At 38.2% G+C, this 15,641-nt stretch overlaps 1 protein-coding gene across 6 annotated transcripts in view; it reads right to left on the bottom strand.

The window, feature by feature from the left end:
• Txk (TXK tyrosine kinase) overlaps positions 1-15,641 on the bottom strand; it is an 82,599-nt gene that overhangs the window by 14,223 nt on the left and 52,735 nt on the right. For 5 of the 6 annotated variants that reach the window (XR_262172.2, XR_262173.2, XM_005391880.2 and 2 more), the window contains exons 7-10: positions 14,176-14,255; positions 13,152-13,279; positions 9,346-9,420; positions 5,608-5,779 (exon numbers count right to left, since the gene is read on the bottom strand). Coding sequence is in view for 4 of the 6 variants with exons in the window: in XM_005391880.2 (XP_005391937.1) it covers positions 5,608-5,779; positions 9,346-9,420; positions 13,152-13,279; positions 14,176-14,255 (455 nt within the window). In the remaining 2 variants the exon portion in view is untranslated. The remainder of the gene's footprint in view (positions 1-5,607; positions 5,780-9,345; positions 9,421-13,151; positions 13,280-14,175; positions 14,256-15,641) is intronic. The other variant, XM_005391882.2, reaches the window with a different exon arrangement.

Genomic DNA, 15,641 nt, shown 5'->3' with positions numbered 1-15,641 from the left:
CAAATAATAAATCTGCTGGAAGAGAAAATAGGTAGAACTCATGAAGACACAGGTGTAGGCAAAGATTTCATGAACAAAACCCCGGCTGCACAGGAAATACTACAAAAAACCAACAACTGGGATCTCACCTTGTTAAAAAATTTTTGCACAATGAGAGAAATTACCAACAGAGTGAAAAGACAATCCATAGAATGAGAAAAAAATTAAACCACTTGTCCCTAAAACAAAGAACTTATATCTAGAATATATAAAGAACTGAAAAAAATCAGACCTCCCTCAAATGTAAAGACCCAATCCAAAAGTGGGCATCTCAGATGAAGTAGAAATGGCAAATAAATATATGAAAAAATGTGCAACACCACTGGTCACTGCAGGGATGCAAATTAAAACAATACTGAGATTCCATCTTGTACGAGAAAGAGTGGCTACCACCAAGAAATCAACCAATAACAAATGCTGGTGGGGCTGTCAGGAAAAAAGAACCCTTCTCCATTGTTGGTGGGAGTGTAGACTGTTGCAGCCCCTGTGGAAATCAGTGTGGAGATTCCTCAAAAACTAGAATTAGAGGTCCCTTTTGACCCTGCTATTCCCCTTTTGGGTATCTTCCTGGAAGAATTAAAAACATCATATCACAGCAATATATGCTCACCCATGTTTATAAAAGCACAGTTTGTAATAGCTAAGTTTTGGAAACAGCTTGAATGCCCATCAACCAAGGAATGGATAAAAAAGTTGTGGAGTTTGTTTTATACAACAGAGTATTATTTGGCCATAAAGAAGGATAAACTTGAGACATTTCTAGGTAAATGGATGCACATTGAGACCATACTCTTAGGTGAAATAAATCTGACACCCATGTGTAAATATCACATTATCTCCCTGGTGTGAGAAACTGAAAGAGTAAATATGACCAAAATGTACAATAGACATTGTGAAATGGGAAGATATTATTCAAAAAGAAAGAGGAACAAGGGAAGGGGCAGGGGGAAAAGAATGAAAGGAAAAGAAAAAAATGACAAAAAAGAAACCAGCAGGTTGGGACTCACATCAAAACATTTGAAAATTAGAATATTATACCTGCATATGCTTAGCAAGACCACTGAGAAAAATCTACCAGAAATCAAACCTCTATTGGAAATAAGGCAAAAAGAAATAAACCTTCATGTGGGGTCCAGCCTAACAAAGAAGACACACATTTTTCATGGGTATAGAAAAAAGGCAAATAAAAAAAGTGCATTCTTCTTAGCTATAACTTTATATTTTTTAAAAAGTAGATACAATTCACTATAGGGCAAACTTGTTATTTAAATATTTTCACTTTCTTTGCAGGCTTCTCCTATTGTCTTTTCTAATTATCCCCTTCCGTTAGTAATCGAATCAAGTTTCACAGTTTTAGATATCATCTCTGATGATCACTCTTAAATCAATACCTGCACTTTGACCTTTCTCCTGAACTCCAGACTCCTGTATTTACTTGAACGCTTGGTCACCCCCGGCCATCTAATAGGCCTCTCAAATTCAACACATCCAAAGCAGAAGTACTGACTTTTCCCTAAGCCTACAGAGTCTTCCTCCAGCTCCACAAGGGGAGCCCTCTCCCTACCAGTGTGCACCAATGCCTTGGAATCCTCTTTCCTCCTCTAGTTTCCTCCCAGGACCTGCCACATTCAATTTAGTCTTGATGAAATTATCTCAACAGTGTACCCTGAAGCTACTCTGTCCTTTCTCCTGCCCTCATCCCAACACTATCATCTTCCATCTGCACCCCTGTACTTTTGGTGCCCTAAAACCTTCCTCCACAGAGCAGCCAGTGGGATCTAAAATACAAACCCTGTTAAATACTTGAACTCTCCTTTGATCATCGAGTCTACCTGAGCCTGAGCCCCATCCCTGCCTCTGTCACTGTGTTCTAGTGTGCAGCCTGAGGCTTTATCTCTCTTTGAAGTTATGTTGACTATGTGTTTGTTGCCTGTCTTTCTTCCCATCCTCCACAAGAGCATATGCACAAATAAGATCTTTAAGACTATGTAGGCATCTGTCTCATTTGCCATCATATTTCCAGAACTTAGAACAGTGTCTACGTCTAGTCAGCAACTGACACTTGTTGAATGTATGAATATAAACAAACTGGAGCTGGGAAGGCAGCTTGGGGTGAGCACATTTACCTAGCATGTGCAAAACCCTGGCTTCCATTCCCAGCTCTCTCTCCAACAAAAAAGAAAAAAAAAAACTGAATCAAGTAATTGGTATTACGTTTTGTTTAACAAAGCTAAAAAATATGCTACAAAATTTTGGGAAAATAAATTATTTCTAATCAAGAGATTAGCTGTGTGATTTTTTTTTTTGAGACTTGGTCTCTACATAGTTCAGGCTGACCCGGAATGTAGCTTAGATTGGCCTCAAAATTAAAGCAATCCTCTTTCCTCAGTCTCTGGAGTGCTGGGATTATGAGTGTGCGCTACCATGTCTGGCTGAGAGATTAGCTGTGGATGTCCAGCAAGAGTTTGCAAAGCAATTTGCATTTAAGCACGGTTTAGGGCATACACAGGCCAGCCAGTGTCTTTCTTTCCCAGCCCACTGCCTTCAGGCTGCTCTGCTCATTTTCTTCTAAATCCTCACATTAATAAAAGCGCTGCATGAAACATAGGACTCAGAGCTTCTGAAAGTAACTTTCCCTTCTCATTTCTGAATCCTCCTTCTTTTCCTAATCTATTACTACTTCTAAAACCTCTATGCATTTACCTTCTTGAAATTTTGATTCTTTAGGCAGAAATAAAGGCTAAAAGATTCGACAGAAAGAAGAAAAACTAAAGCTACCACTCTGCTAGGAGAGACAAGAGGTTAATTTTCTCTTTTTGTCTATTTTCCAACTGTCCTGATTTTAAAATCATATTTATTATGATAGAGTTGCCAATAAATATCATTTAATAAACATTACTTAATTTAAATAACAGAGGCTAAGAGTCCAAATAAACCCTTTACTATTAATTAATTACCCCTAGAAAAAATTAATTACTCCTTCAGAGGAGTAGGCAAGAAGGACCAGGTTGTTTTCAGTTTTTATTTTATTCAATTAAGTTTAATATGAAAATAAAAATATAAAAACCTTTCTTTCTAAAACTAAAATATTTTACTACAAAGACATGACGAATGAAATGAGAGACATGGCCGGGCGTGGTGGCGCACGCCTGTAATCCCAGCACTAGGGAGGCTGAGGAAGGAGGATCATTGCGGGTTTGAGCCTGTGCTACGAAGTGATCTCAAGGCCAGCCTGAACTGCGTAGCGAGACCCTGTCTCAGAAAGACAAAAAACAAACAAACAAACAAACAAACAAAAAAAGAAATGAGAGACATGAAAAAGTTCCTAGAGAAATTAGATGCATTTGTGCGCATTTTATTATTGTAAATGGGCTTAGTCAATATTTTGTGCACTGCTATGAATAAGCTTCCTCCAAGGACTCAGACCCAGAGTTGGAAGGAAGGATCCATGAAAAGTTATTCAGAGCTTTAAACTGTTTAGAGAGAGTCTAGTACCGCTGATTGAAAGTGCTGAGCTAGGGGTTTTCGCCTCTGTTGTCTGCTTGACCAGAAGCAGCTTATTTAAACCAGGTTCCATTGCGTGTGCAGTGCAGATAATAAAACAGCGTCCTCTTACTTCTGGTAAACATCCTATGAGATCCCCTTCATGAATGAATGACAAGTATAAGCCAAGGGAAAAGTATAAAATTAGAGCATTTAATGGGGATGTTACGGGCAGAAGTTGTCCAGGAGGAACGGACTGGCTGTCTTTCACTCCTCCAGCCTGGAGCCTTGTTCTGGAAAAACCCTAGAGAACAGCCCCCTCTATGGACAGTGCCCCGCACTGCCGCTAGCGTCGGCAGAGGAAGTTTTTCTTCTGCTACACTGCAAAAACTACATACCAAGATGGCAACTTGGGAACTACTAAAAGATATTAATTTATCAATAAGTATTTTTTGGTCATTGTGTTAAGATTGTGGTCTTTATGCCAGACAGTTTGGAGCTCTGGTTTCAATTAAAGCTCTGTTTTACAAAACTCTAAATTTCCTTTTTCTCATCTATAAAATTGAAATATATCTCATAGAATTGTGGTGAGGACTCATTAATTTATTCCATAAACCTCAAGTATTATTTTTAAGTACCAACTACAACCTAGTCACAGTTCTAGGTAGTCACCATGTTGAAAGAGACATAAATAAACAGTCCTATTGTTATGGAATTCATATTCTTCTAGAGGCAAAACAAAATAAATACATATGGAGCTTCAGAGTAGTGACAAGTACTTTGACAGAATTAACACAAATTGAAAGCGCTGGGGGTGGGTGTACCCGCTGAGTCAGGGTGGAGGAGGTGACATCTAAACTGCATACCTTTAAAAAGAAGTTGCATGTGCAGAGCTGTGTACACTCATAGAGAGAGCTCAGTGTATATCTGCTACTTAAAGATGAACTTATTTGCAGTAGGACGTTAGAATGACACTATGACAGGACTCTCATGCTTGTCACTGAGATATAGGAAAGCCATGGTGACATGAATACAGTTTCAAGAGCAAAGGCAGGCGGCAGGCACTTGAAACACCTTGGGGCCAAAAAACATCTTTGGGGAAGCTGATGTCATTGGAAAATTGTTTTTCCCTTTTTTTAAGCACTCTCCTCCAAAATGTACTCTGTTATAAGTGGATAGAAGGGATATATTGATGGAATATTTGGAGTGTGAGTATAAGGACCCCTAAAAGGCACTATTGCTCTGTCTTCAAAAGCCCACCGGGGCAGTTAATCCCTTCCAGAGGCTGTTAGTCTATTCTTTGGTTCATTACGTTTCAGTTCCAGTAGGAATCCCCAAGACTGAGGCAGAACTAAACTGCTCTAGGTACCAGACAGAAGCAAAGTCATACCACGTGGGCCTTTCTTCTCATCTCACCGCTGCTCTTCTAAGCATATGCAGAACATATATTTAAAGAACGTTCATCTGAACTGTGCTGTTATTGGCCTGTCTGGGTCCAGCCCAGGCTACAGCTGTACACAACCACAGGCCAAGCCAAGTCAAAATGCTGTCCCAGAAAATTATGGATATTAAAAAGCAGAGCCCAATGGTCCACAAAGAGTCACTTCTTTATTAAAGCCCAAGGTTCTTAAATTCTTTGACAGCAAATACTTTATCTTTACCAAAAAAACCCCCAAAAAAACCAAACCTTTTTGACCACTGGGGGATTCCCTTTTAAAAGATGAACTATTATTATTCATATGAAATCAACATTTTTGGTTCTAGTAAAAGAAAAAAATAGAGTATTTTTTAAATGCCTGTTATTGAGCTAAATAGAATACACTTGGTTTTCATATTCTTATTTAATTCACACAATGACCCAGTGAAGTAGGTACTGTTGGCCCCATTTTATAGATAAGGACATTGAGGCTTAGAAGTGTGAAACAATTCAACCAGGTCATACAGAGGTCAAACGACTTGCCTGGGTCTCACAATTAGCTTGGGCAAGGTTGTGACAAAATCCAGGTGTAGCTGCCTCCAAAGTCCATGTTCTCCCCGTGACACCAGGGAATCAGATAATATTTATCTATTCCTACTTATACTCACATCATCACTTTCGCCTCTTCAATGAAATCTTCCTCCGACATGGAGCCTTCACTGATGGCCTTGATAGCAACGCTGATGTGAGCTCGCCACTCGCCTAAGTGGACCACCCCAAACTGACCGCTTCCAATCTCCTTGACAAAACCCAACTCAGACGGGTTTATCTCCCACTTTTCTGGAACAGGGAAAATCCATGTTACAAGTATGAGGGGGGAAATGATAATACTTTAGAACTAGAAAGGATTTAAAAATCACCACACCTATCCTCTTATTTTATATGTAGATGAAAAACATACAAATCAGAAGAGGGGATCTACAAGCATTTTTAATACTCCTATTATGGCTTAATTAAATTTTAAAATACAAACTTTGCTTATTAGGAGAGGAGCGTACAGCAAATTAAGGATACCAAAACCCGTGATATGAAACACACTTCTGTGCCTTTCTAAACTAATCCCTCCAAAATTAGACTTGGGACTTAAAACTTGTATTTCTGTAGTCTGATTTTGTCCAGGTGGGAACTTGCAAGGCAGATGAAATTTGTGAAATTCCCTTTTCCTCTTTCATCCCTTCTACTGTTCTTCTCGCTCCATCTCTAAAGACCTTTTCTATCTTGTGTATCTTTTCCTTCGGGGAAAATCTAATCAATCTATCCAGCAAATATGTCCAGTGTCTGGACTCTAACTCACATACATATGAGTATGTTTGAAGTACAATCTTCAAAGAAGTATTACTGAATTTTTCATTCTAGAACAGCAAAGCAGGAAAAAAATTGTATTAAAAATGACTCGTTTGAACCCTATCATCAAATCTTTTTTATCTGCTCCCTGTTCACAGCAACACTGCCATCTGCTGGAGGTTTAGAACAAAGCAGTTAAAACTGTAACCTTGCACAACTTTGCAAGGTATTCCTTCTCCCAAGAGTGTTTTAAAAGCAATATGGGAGAATTCACATATTACCTTGGTGCTGGTGTAGATTTTTCAATAGAATACAACCATAAAAGAAAATATTAATAAGTCACAGTTCATAATTTCATCTGTTCTTTAAAACATTCCACTCAATGAAAAGATAAGCCAGAAGCTGGGAAAGATATTTCTAAAACATAACCAACAAAGAATTCTTATCTAAAATACAAATAGAGCTGTCAGAAAATACATATAGTCCTATATTAAGGGCAAAAAATGTTAAATACTCAGTCATAAAGAGAATATTTAAATGGCCACTACACTTATGAAAACTGGATCAAAATACTTAGTCATTAAGGAAATGCAAATTTAAACCATGAGATACTACTGTGCATTTACAAGATTGGCTAAAATTTTTAAATGACAACACAAGTTATAGGAAATAATAATTTTAAAATTTCAATTGACTTATGCATATGTCCTCCTGCGTTTCTTGAATTTGTTTCTTTTTTTAAAATTAGTCCATGTTTGCAGTGCACAGTGACCGCGTTCATCATGAGGCGTTTCACACGCACCACACAGCCTCATTCTTTCATACCCCTCCCCCCTCCCTGTTATTCTCCTAAAATTGCTACAATGTTACTAAAACTTGAAAAGTAACTACTATGCAAATGTCCTAATCTGATTAATAAGATTTATTTTTAAAAACTGAACTAAAATTATTAACAAATGTAATTTCTATCTTTCACATAAAAGAAAATATGTGATAAAATAATAAGAATAACAAATGCTGGTGATGCTGTGAGGAAAAAGGAACCCTTTTACATTGTTGGTCATAGTGTAAACCAGTATGACTGCTATGGAAATCAGTATGGGGATTCAATCAAAAATTTAAAGTAGAAATTTCATCTGACCTAGCTATTCTCCTTCTAAGCATCTTCCTGAAAGAGTGAAAGACATCATATTGTAATGATACATGCATACTCATGTTTATAGCAGCACAATTCATAATAGTTAAATCACAGAAACAGCCTATATCTCCATAAACACATGAGTGGATAAAGAAAATACATTTGTACACAAAGGAGTACATTTTTCCATAAAGAGGGATAAACTTCAGTATCTGAAGGAAAATAGATGCACCTTGAACTTGTCATGTTAAGTGAAATAAATCAGACACAAAAAGCTTAAAAATCATATGGTTTCTCTTATATGAGAAGCCCAAAGTATAGATAATCAAAGAATAAAATAAAAGATAGACAATTGAAAATAGGGAGTTAGGTCTTTGGTAAATGGTAAGGATTAAAGGGAAGGAGATGTAAAAATAAACAAGATGTATCATGTATATACATCAACTTCCCACAGTGAATATATTTATGATTTACTGCAAATGTGTGCTAATAAAAAATATCTTCCCTCTCTCACACAGGAGAGAAGGGGAAGGGAAGGAAGGAGAAGGGGACTTAAAAAGAATCAAGATGTGTTATGTGTATGTCCCAACTTCCCATTATGAAAATAATCATTATGCACTGCAACATGCACTAACAAAAATTTTAAAGATAAACTACAACTGACAAGTTTTTAAAAATGAGAATACCGAATACTGGAAAGGGTAGAAGTATGGAGCAATTGGAATTCTGATACACTGTAGATGGGAGGTAATGTAGCATAAGCTCCTTAGAAACCTAACCGTTATCTATTACACCTGAGCATGTGCAGGCCCAATGACCCAGCAAGTCTAAAAGGGTACTCTAAAACACATTTTCAACATACATTAAAGCAAACTCTGCACCCTAGTTTCACCTACAGACAGAGAAATGTTCATAACAATAACATTTGTAAAAGCTAAAAAGCCAGAACAATCCAAATGGCCATTTAAGGAAGCATGAGTAAATCAGTGTAGGAAAACCTTGCAATGTAGCATGACAGCACAACAAAAATGAGCCAACCACACGAAACACCAGGGTGAAATCACAAATGCAATGAGGACCAGAAAAAGGCAGACAGTGTCTGGCTACATTTATATAAATTCATGAAAAATAGGCAAAGTAAATCAAGCTATAGACTTGTAAACTGTGCATTGTTCTATGTATTTTGGAGTTGAGAAGTATATTTTTAAGAAATTAAAGAGGACCACATTTCACTTAAATAAATTGCTAATGGCAGAACAATTTATTATTATATAGTATCAATGACACAAGAGGAATAATCAAGGCGCCTATAACACCCTGAAATCACCCTTCCATCCCATTTAACCTAATGAGACTCTGAATTCCTGTTACTTTTTACCCAGTATAGTTGTGCCATCATTTTTAAGTATAATCTGAGTCCCACTAGTGAAAGAAACTTAAGGGAACAACATATCACCAAATTAAAACAGAATCCTTAGCTCTTATCTGTTCTCACGGATTTGCAAATATCACATTAGAAGTGGCTCAAGTCTGTCTTAGCACAAATTTTATTTGAAAAAAATGGGTAGAGACACTTTCTGCAGCACTTTTTGGTAGGTTCTTCTGGTAAATGGTCACTTCCCAACAATAGGGTAATCAGAGAACAATAACTCAAATATTCAAGTAAAAAGGACTGTAGTTTGTTTAAAAGGTGAAGATTAAGCCTGTTAATAATAGATAATGAAATCTGAAGTAAAACGAAAAAATTTCTTTCCAAAGTTTAATTGCCCTTATAAGATGCATTACATAAACATCTTAGGCAGGGGATTTAAACTTTGAAATGTATCTAGATAGACACTTCAGAAGAGCTGGGAATTTAAAGAATCTGTGGAATGGATTTTTCACTAGATTTGATGTCTTAGTAGAGCATATGTGCATACTTTACCATAGCTAAAGCCAGCTGTGGCTGGTAAACAACTGCCCATCAGCCCAACCGGGTAGCGAAGACGAGTCAGAAGACCTAAGGAGAAAGGGAAATCAGCATTTCAAGGCTCATTACTAACATAGAAGAAAGAACCAAATATACCAGGAGATAGTACCATTGTTTAAATAATGAGGCATGAGAATTTACGCTGGAGGTTAATCTGCGTGCTTATTTTTCCACTTGAAAAATATTTTTATAAAACAATATATGCGCCTCATACACATTTCAAAGACCCTAAGAAAGCATAAAGATAACAAAACCATTCTCATCTAATACATTTTACAGGGTAAACGTTCTGTTATAAGATTTTTAAACTAAACATGTAATTTATATATACCAATGCCTTAAATTATTTCCAAGATTTCACTATGATGAATTATGCTGTATGTCCTTGAAGATACATTGAGATATACCTCTCAAGTGATCATCTTATAAAATGAGATTTCCCTTTCATGCAGTATACAGGAAAGATATATTAATTTATTTGCCCATGAAATTGATCACCCTCTGAGAGTACTTTTTCTTCAGTAGCATGATAGGGTAAATAAGACTGCATAAGATTAGGTCAATGTGTGGAATTCCAGACAATCGATTTCAATTTAGTTCAATAAGCAGTCACTGTTTATTTTGAGCCCATGTTCACTGAGAGCCTGGGTAGGAGCCCTGTCCTAGCTAGATGTCAAGAGAGTGGTGGAAGAGCAATGGTCCCTGCTCCTGTAGATCTCCTGCTCCAGTCAGAAACAGGATAAACAAATGTATGCATAAGAGAGAAAAGGTAGATGACTATGAGTGCAAAGCCTAAAATACAGGGCTCAGAGAAGGTCTGTCTGACAATATGACAGCTAGGATGATATTTATTGTCAAGAAGCCATTTCACAAAGAGCTTTCCTGGCCAGTGGAACAGCTCATGCAGAGGCCAGGAGACAGAAACAAGCTTGGCCAGTGTTAAGAACAGAATGACATAGGCATTGAGTGACTGTTACAGCACTCTAGAGTTCTGAGTAGACTGCAAAAAGTCCTGTAGATGCAAATTTAAGTAAGAGGAGGACTCTGCCCAAGGGAAGCTCTAACTCCATGAGGAGTCCCTGGAAGGGGTGGTCATTCCAGTGTAAAAGCAAGTAAGGAGGCCCGTGTGGAGATACACACAAGAAAGTGCTCTGAGCACACTGCCAGACTCGAAGTCTTCTGGGAGGAAATGACACCTGACGTGTGGAATTAACACAAGGAGAAACACGGAAGGAGCTGGTAGGCAGAGGAAACAGCATGAGGTGACACTGAGAGCTATTAAGTGTGACAATGGCTACGTGGACAAAAATCAGCAAACAGGAAGAAAGAAGAAATGATACTTGAGAAATAGGTCATGTTCTGGTTATGATGGTCCTCATAAGCCACCTGAGGGCACATTACATTTCCCTGCAGGTAAGAGAGAGCCATCGAAGTTCCCAACTGAGGAAGTGATGCATTCAAACTTACATTTTTGATAAATCACTTCGGAAGTTGCACGAAAGAGGATTGAGGAGAAACAAACATTAGAGAAAATGAGTGCAGTATGAGGCTACTGCAGTTATCCACATGGGTAAAGATTACATAGCACTAACAGGCAGGGATCCATAAAAGATGCATTTAGGATATGAGATTGATTGCACTTGACAATTAATAATAAATTAAGTGTTAAAGAGATTAGAAACATCTACTTAACTTTTATGCTGCTAGCCTCTTCGGTGGGTTGGTGGTACTATCACTTAAGAGTATAGAACTGGAAGAAGAGTAGCTTTACAGGGGAGTGCTGTGGAAGATGAACCATTCCGCAGCATCACTGAAGTTCAACCCCCAGTGATTCCCAGTGTCTGTGTTCACCTGGTTGAATTATGGAGAAAGAGAAGCCAAGGGTAAGAAGAGCAGTAATCAAGGAGAACCCCTACCGAATATCAATGTTTCAGAGAAGAACAGAAGGACCAACTGGGAAGACAAATAAGGAATTATCTGAGTCAGAGTAAATAAGAAAGAGAGATGTTAAAACATCTACAAAGGAGGGAAATTCATGGAATGGCACCGCCAAACATATGAGCCCAGAAAAGCTGCACTGTCCATGCCCAGACAGGGGCCACTGGGAGAACATGGAACCATGCAGGTGGAAGCCACATTGCAGATTCTTAAGAAGCAAATGGAAAATGAGGAATTGTGGACACATTTTTCCAAACGTGTGACTTAAAAGAACATGTCTAAACAGAGAAAGTCTCAAGAGAACGTCTTGGTTGTTTTTAAATAGGAAAGTCTTAAGTGTGTGTACTGGCAGATGGGCTGAAGGAGAAGTTCCGAAGAAATGAAAGACCTACAGGAGAGTAAAAGATTCTGGATGACAAATGGTCCCAGTGGGAGAGCAGGGATGAAAGTCAATACAAAGATGTGGCCTCACCACTATGGGAGGGCATGGCGGTGAGAGCAATGGTAGTCCAAGGAGAACCTTGTCTTGTTCCCGATTTTAAAGTAAAACCTTTCAGTTTTTGTCCATTGAGAATGATGTTAGCTGTTGGATTGTCATAGATGGCTTTGATCAGGTTAAGGTAGAGGCCCTCTATTCCTATTTTCTGTAGAGTTTTTATCATAAATGCATGTTGGACCTTGTCAAAAGCTTTTTCAGCATCTATTGAGATGATCATGTGGTTTTTGTCTTTGGCTCCGTTGATATGGCTTATAACATTTATAGATTTGCAAATATTGAACCAACCCTGCATTCCTGGAACGAATCCAACTTGGTCGAGATGTATGATTTTCTTGATAATTTGCTGCATTCTATTTGCTAGTATCTTATTGAGTATCTTTGCATCTATATTCATTAGGGAGATTGGTCCATAGTTCTCTTTCTTGGTTGGGTCTTTCTCTGGTTTTGGTATCAGTATAATGTTTGCCTCCAGAAATGAGTTGGGGAGAATTGCTTCCTTTTCAATTCCATTGAAGAGTTTGAGGTGTTGGTTTTAAATCTTCTCTGATTTTTCTGTAAAATTCTGCTGTGAATCCATCCGGCCTGGGCTTTTCTTTGTCGGTAGATTTTTAATCACACTTTCAGTCTCATTAATTGATATTGGGCTGTTCAGGAATTTGATATCTTCTTGACTCAACCTTCCCTGGATTTATTTCTGATATTGAGAACCAGTATAATGGAAAAGTGGCTGCTTTCCAAAAGGGATTTTTTTGCTGTTGTTGCCATAACTTTTCATGAGTGAAATTTTTTAAAAGCACTGCCTGACAAGAAGGCAAAGAGATGAAGACAAGGATTAAATATTCCTCTGTCATATTTAGGCCAGAGTGTAGCTATGAAAGTTGGGGCTTTGTGTAACTTTTTCTGTTCTTCAAACAAGAAAGAACAAAAGATGAGAAACGTAACGGAATTTTCTATGCAATTGTCTAAAATAGAGAACAGGCTTGTAAGGGACAAGAGAAGAAGACATCATTATTTAGTGTATTGGAAATCCTACTACATTTAGCCCTATATAAATTTCCACAGCAAATGCATAATGACTAAATGCCTATTGCTTCATTGTCATCTATTGTTTTTCTAACCTAGTAGAAATGTAAATAAATCAACTTACCTCTTGCCTTTTGACTAGAAAAACAGAGAGAAAAAACTATCCAGAAAACAGAGTGTATTTCAAATTCATAAGCTGTTTCTACTGAGAGATTTGTTTCTATTGAGCATCTGACATCATAATGAATTGCCTGTCAGGACCTGGCTTCCCACGCTTCCCCACCTGACACTCTTCACTTACCAGCTGCATTGTGTTGGTGATACCAGATCAACTCAGGGACTGTTGGAAAGAGGTGCCTTTCAGCCACATACCACTGTCCTGAGTCATTCTTTTTAATCTGATAATGTTTTATTGTAGCCTCTGTACTTCTATAATCAATGAGACACAAATTAGTAAGCAAGCAAAATATCACTATAGAACTAAGCCAGTTCGTGGGGCAACAAGACTCTAGTTCTCAAATTCTCATCTTAGCAACACTGCACAGTGAAGAGAGGATTGACTGATGCAATAGGTGCCTGATTATTCTAGAAAAATTCCTCAATTATCTTATTGGATACACAGACCAAATATAACTTCAGCTCACATTGTCCAGGAGACAAGTTCATTGTCCAGAAAAGGTGGAGCTCATCATGGAGTATTTATGTATCAAATATCAGGTTCTGGTTAAATAAATGAACAAGTGCACTAGGAGGAACTGGAAATACGGGACAAAGAAGGCAGGGAATCCAACATAGGCACATCAATAAGCAGATTACTGCCATGGGCACCTGGGGCTCTGTCCTAGGAATCTGTGAGGGACTGGGGAACGCACTTCAGAGCTATCCACTGAAATGCAAGAACAGAGGTGCTTACCCACTCACCTCGTTTCCCACTGCTGGACTGTTACTACTGTAATGTTTTCTCTCCAGCACTGCCAGTGTGACCACAGAGCCCACAGGTTCCCACAGCAGGAGCCCATCCTCAGGCAGAAAGATGCCCTCTGCCGATCAACCCCAGAGTAGACCAAAGGGCAAGAAGGACACACTAACTGTGTACCATAACTGATTTAGCCCCTCACTTAATGCTTGAAAAAAAAAGGAAGACAATAGAGGTTTGGGAATATGTCCAATATCACACAGAGCATGTTATGGATACAATATGAATCAGCTAATTGTCCTGACTTCCAGGCCAGCAATATTCTCCTCTCCTAAGCTCTCACTTACATTGTCTATGTGACAGTACCTCCATAAAAATTGTCCCAGCAAACTCAGTCACAATTACTTACCTTCTGGCTCTTATAAATACAGAAATTGTGTAGGATCCCAAATGCCTTGAATCTCTGACAATAAATGCACCTTCTTTAGCCTATAAAACAATTTATTCATTGTATAAGTCTTAGGCAAACCTGCATCTTGGTAACAAAACCAAAGCTATACTAACTTGCTGTAAGTAAGTGACTCACCTTAAAATAAATGACATACAATATTCTTACTATAAAGAATGAGATTATTGTTATGTATTGTTGCATATATGGTTTATATGTACAGTATTAATAATGGGATACATACATGTCAGTATAATATACAAGCATAAAATTGTGTATGTAGTGGTCTCCCCTTCTAAAGCTTCAAAGTAAAAAAACTACAAATAATATTTCCTGACCACAAACCAATAAAAGTAGTAATTCACAATGAACCCCAAAATAAAATGCCCTCTAATAAAACACCTGTAGATTTTAAATTCTATTTTAAATAACTCAAGGAAATAAAAAAAAATCGAGAAAATAATAAGGAATCATTACATATCAGAGCTTCTGCTATACATTACAAGCAGTACTCAGAAATAAATTCATAACCTCATTATTTGTATCAATAAACAAAATAAAATAAGTATATCTAACTCAATAGGTTAAGATAAGATTTATAAAATAAGCCTAAGTAGAAGGAAACTAATGCAATCAAACTACAAGATAATAACTTACAAAAACAAAAATATGATAAATCTAGTAATTAAGTTCAAAATCTGGTTGTTTAGGGGAAAGTAAGAAGCAGCTAACTTAAACAATAACAAGTGGGGAGACTATCAAAAACAATAAACAAGGCAATAATAATGAAGGATCAAAAAAATTAAGTTTAATTGACTCTCTATAATTTGAAAACTTGAATTAAATGAATAAGTACTTGGGCCTCAGTGGCCACTCCCCATATCCCTAGAATCCCTGTGGGAGCTGGGCTGAACCCCAGACATCTTCAGGAACCCCAGGGAGATACCCCTGCTCCTGCCCCACTAGTGTGCAAGGCAAGCAGAACCCCAGACACCTTCTGTGGCCTCAATGGCCACTCTAAGCACCATCTACACCCCTGTGGGTGCCAAGCTGAAACTTGAACAGAGTCAGCAGCCTGGAGGAATCCATCCTCATCCCTCCTCTACCAGCATGGAAATGGGGCTGGCCCTGGGCAACATCTGAAGCCTCAGTGACCATGACCTACACCTCCCCAGCCTTGTGGAAGTGGACTGAACCTCAGACACCTTCAGATATTCCACTGAGCCACCCATGCCCCTCCCCCACCTGCTTGGGAGCCAACTGAATGCAAGAAAGTTTCTGGAGCATCTGCAACCCCACCTTGCCCTAACACACCAGCATAGGAGCCACACTGAACACTGAGGACCTTTGGATCCTTGCCCCACCACTCCCACACCATCATAGGAGTGAGGCTGCACTCCAGGAAACCTCTGGATCTTCAAAAATGA

The sequence above is a fragment of the Chinchilla lanigera genome, unplaced genomic scaffold (genome assembly GCF_000276665.1).
Source record: "Chinchilla lanigera isolate Chin_1 unplaced genomic scaffold, ChiLan1.0 scaffold00042, whole genome shotgun sequence".
NCBI classification, from domain to species: Eukaryota; Metazoa; Chordata; class Mammalia; order Rodentia; family Chinchillidae; genus Chinchilla; species Chinchilla lanigera.
This window is presented reverse-complemented; position numbering and strand designations above follow the sequence as displayed.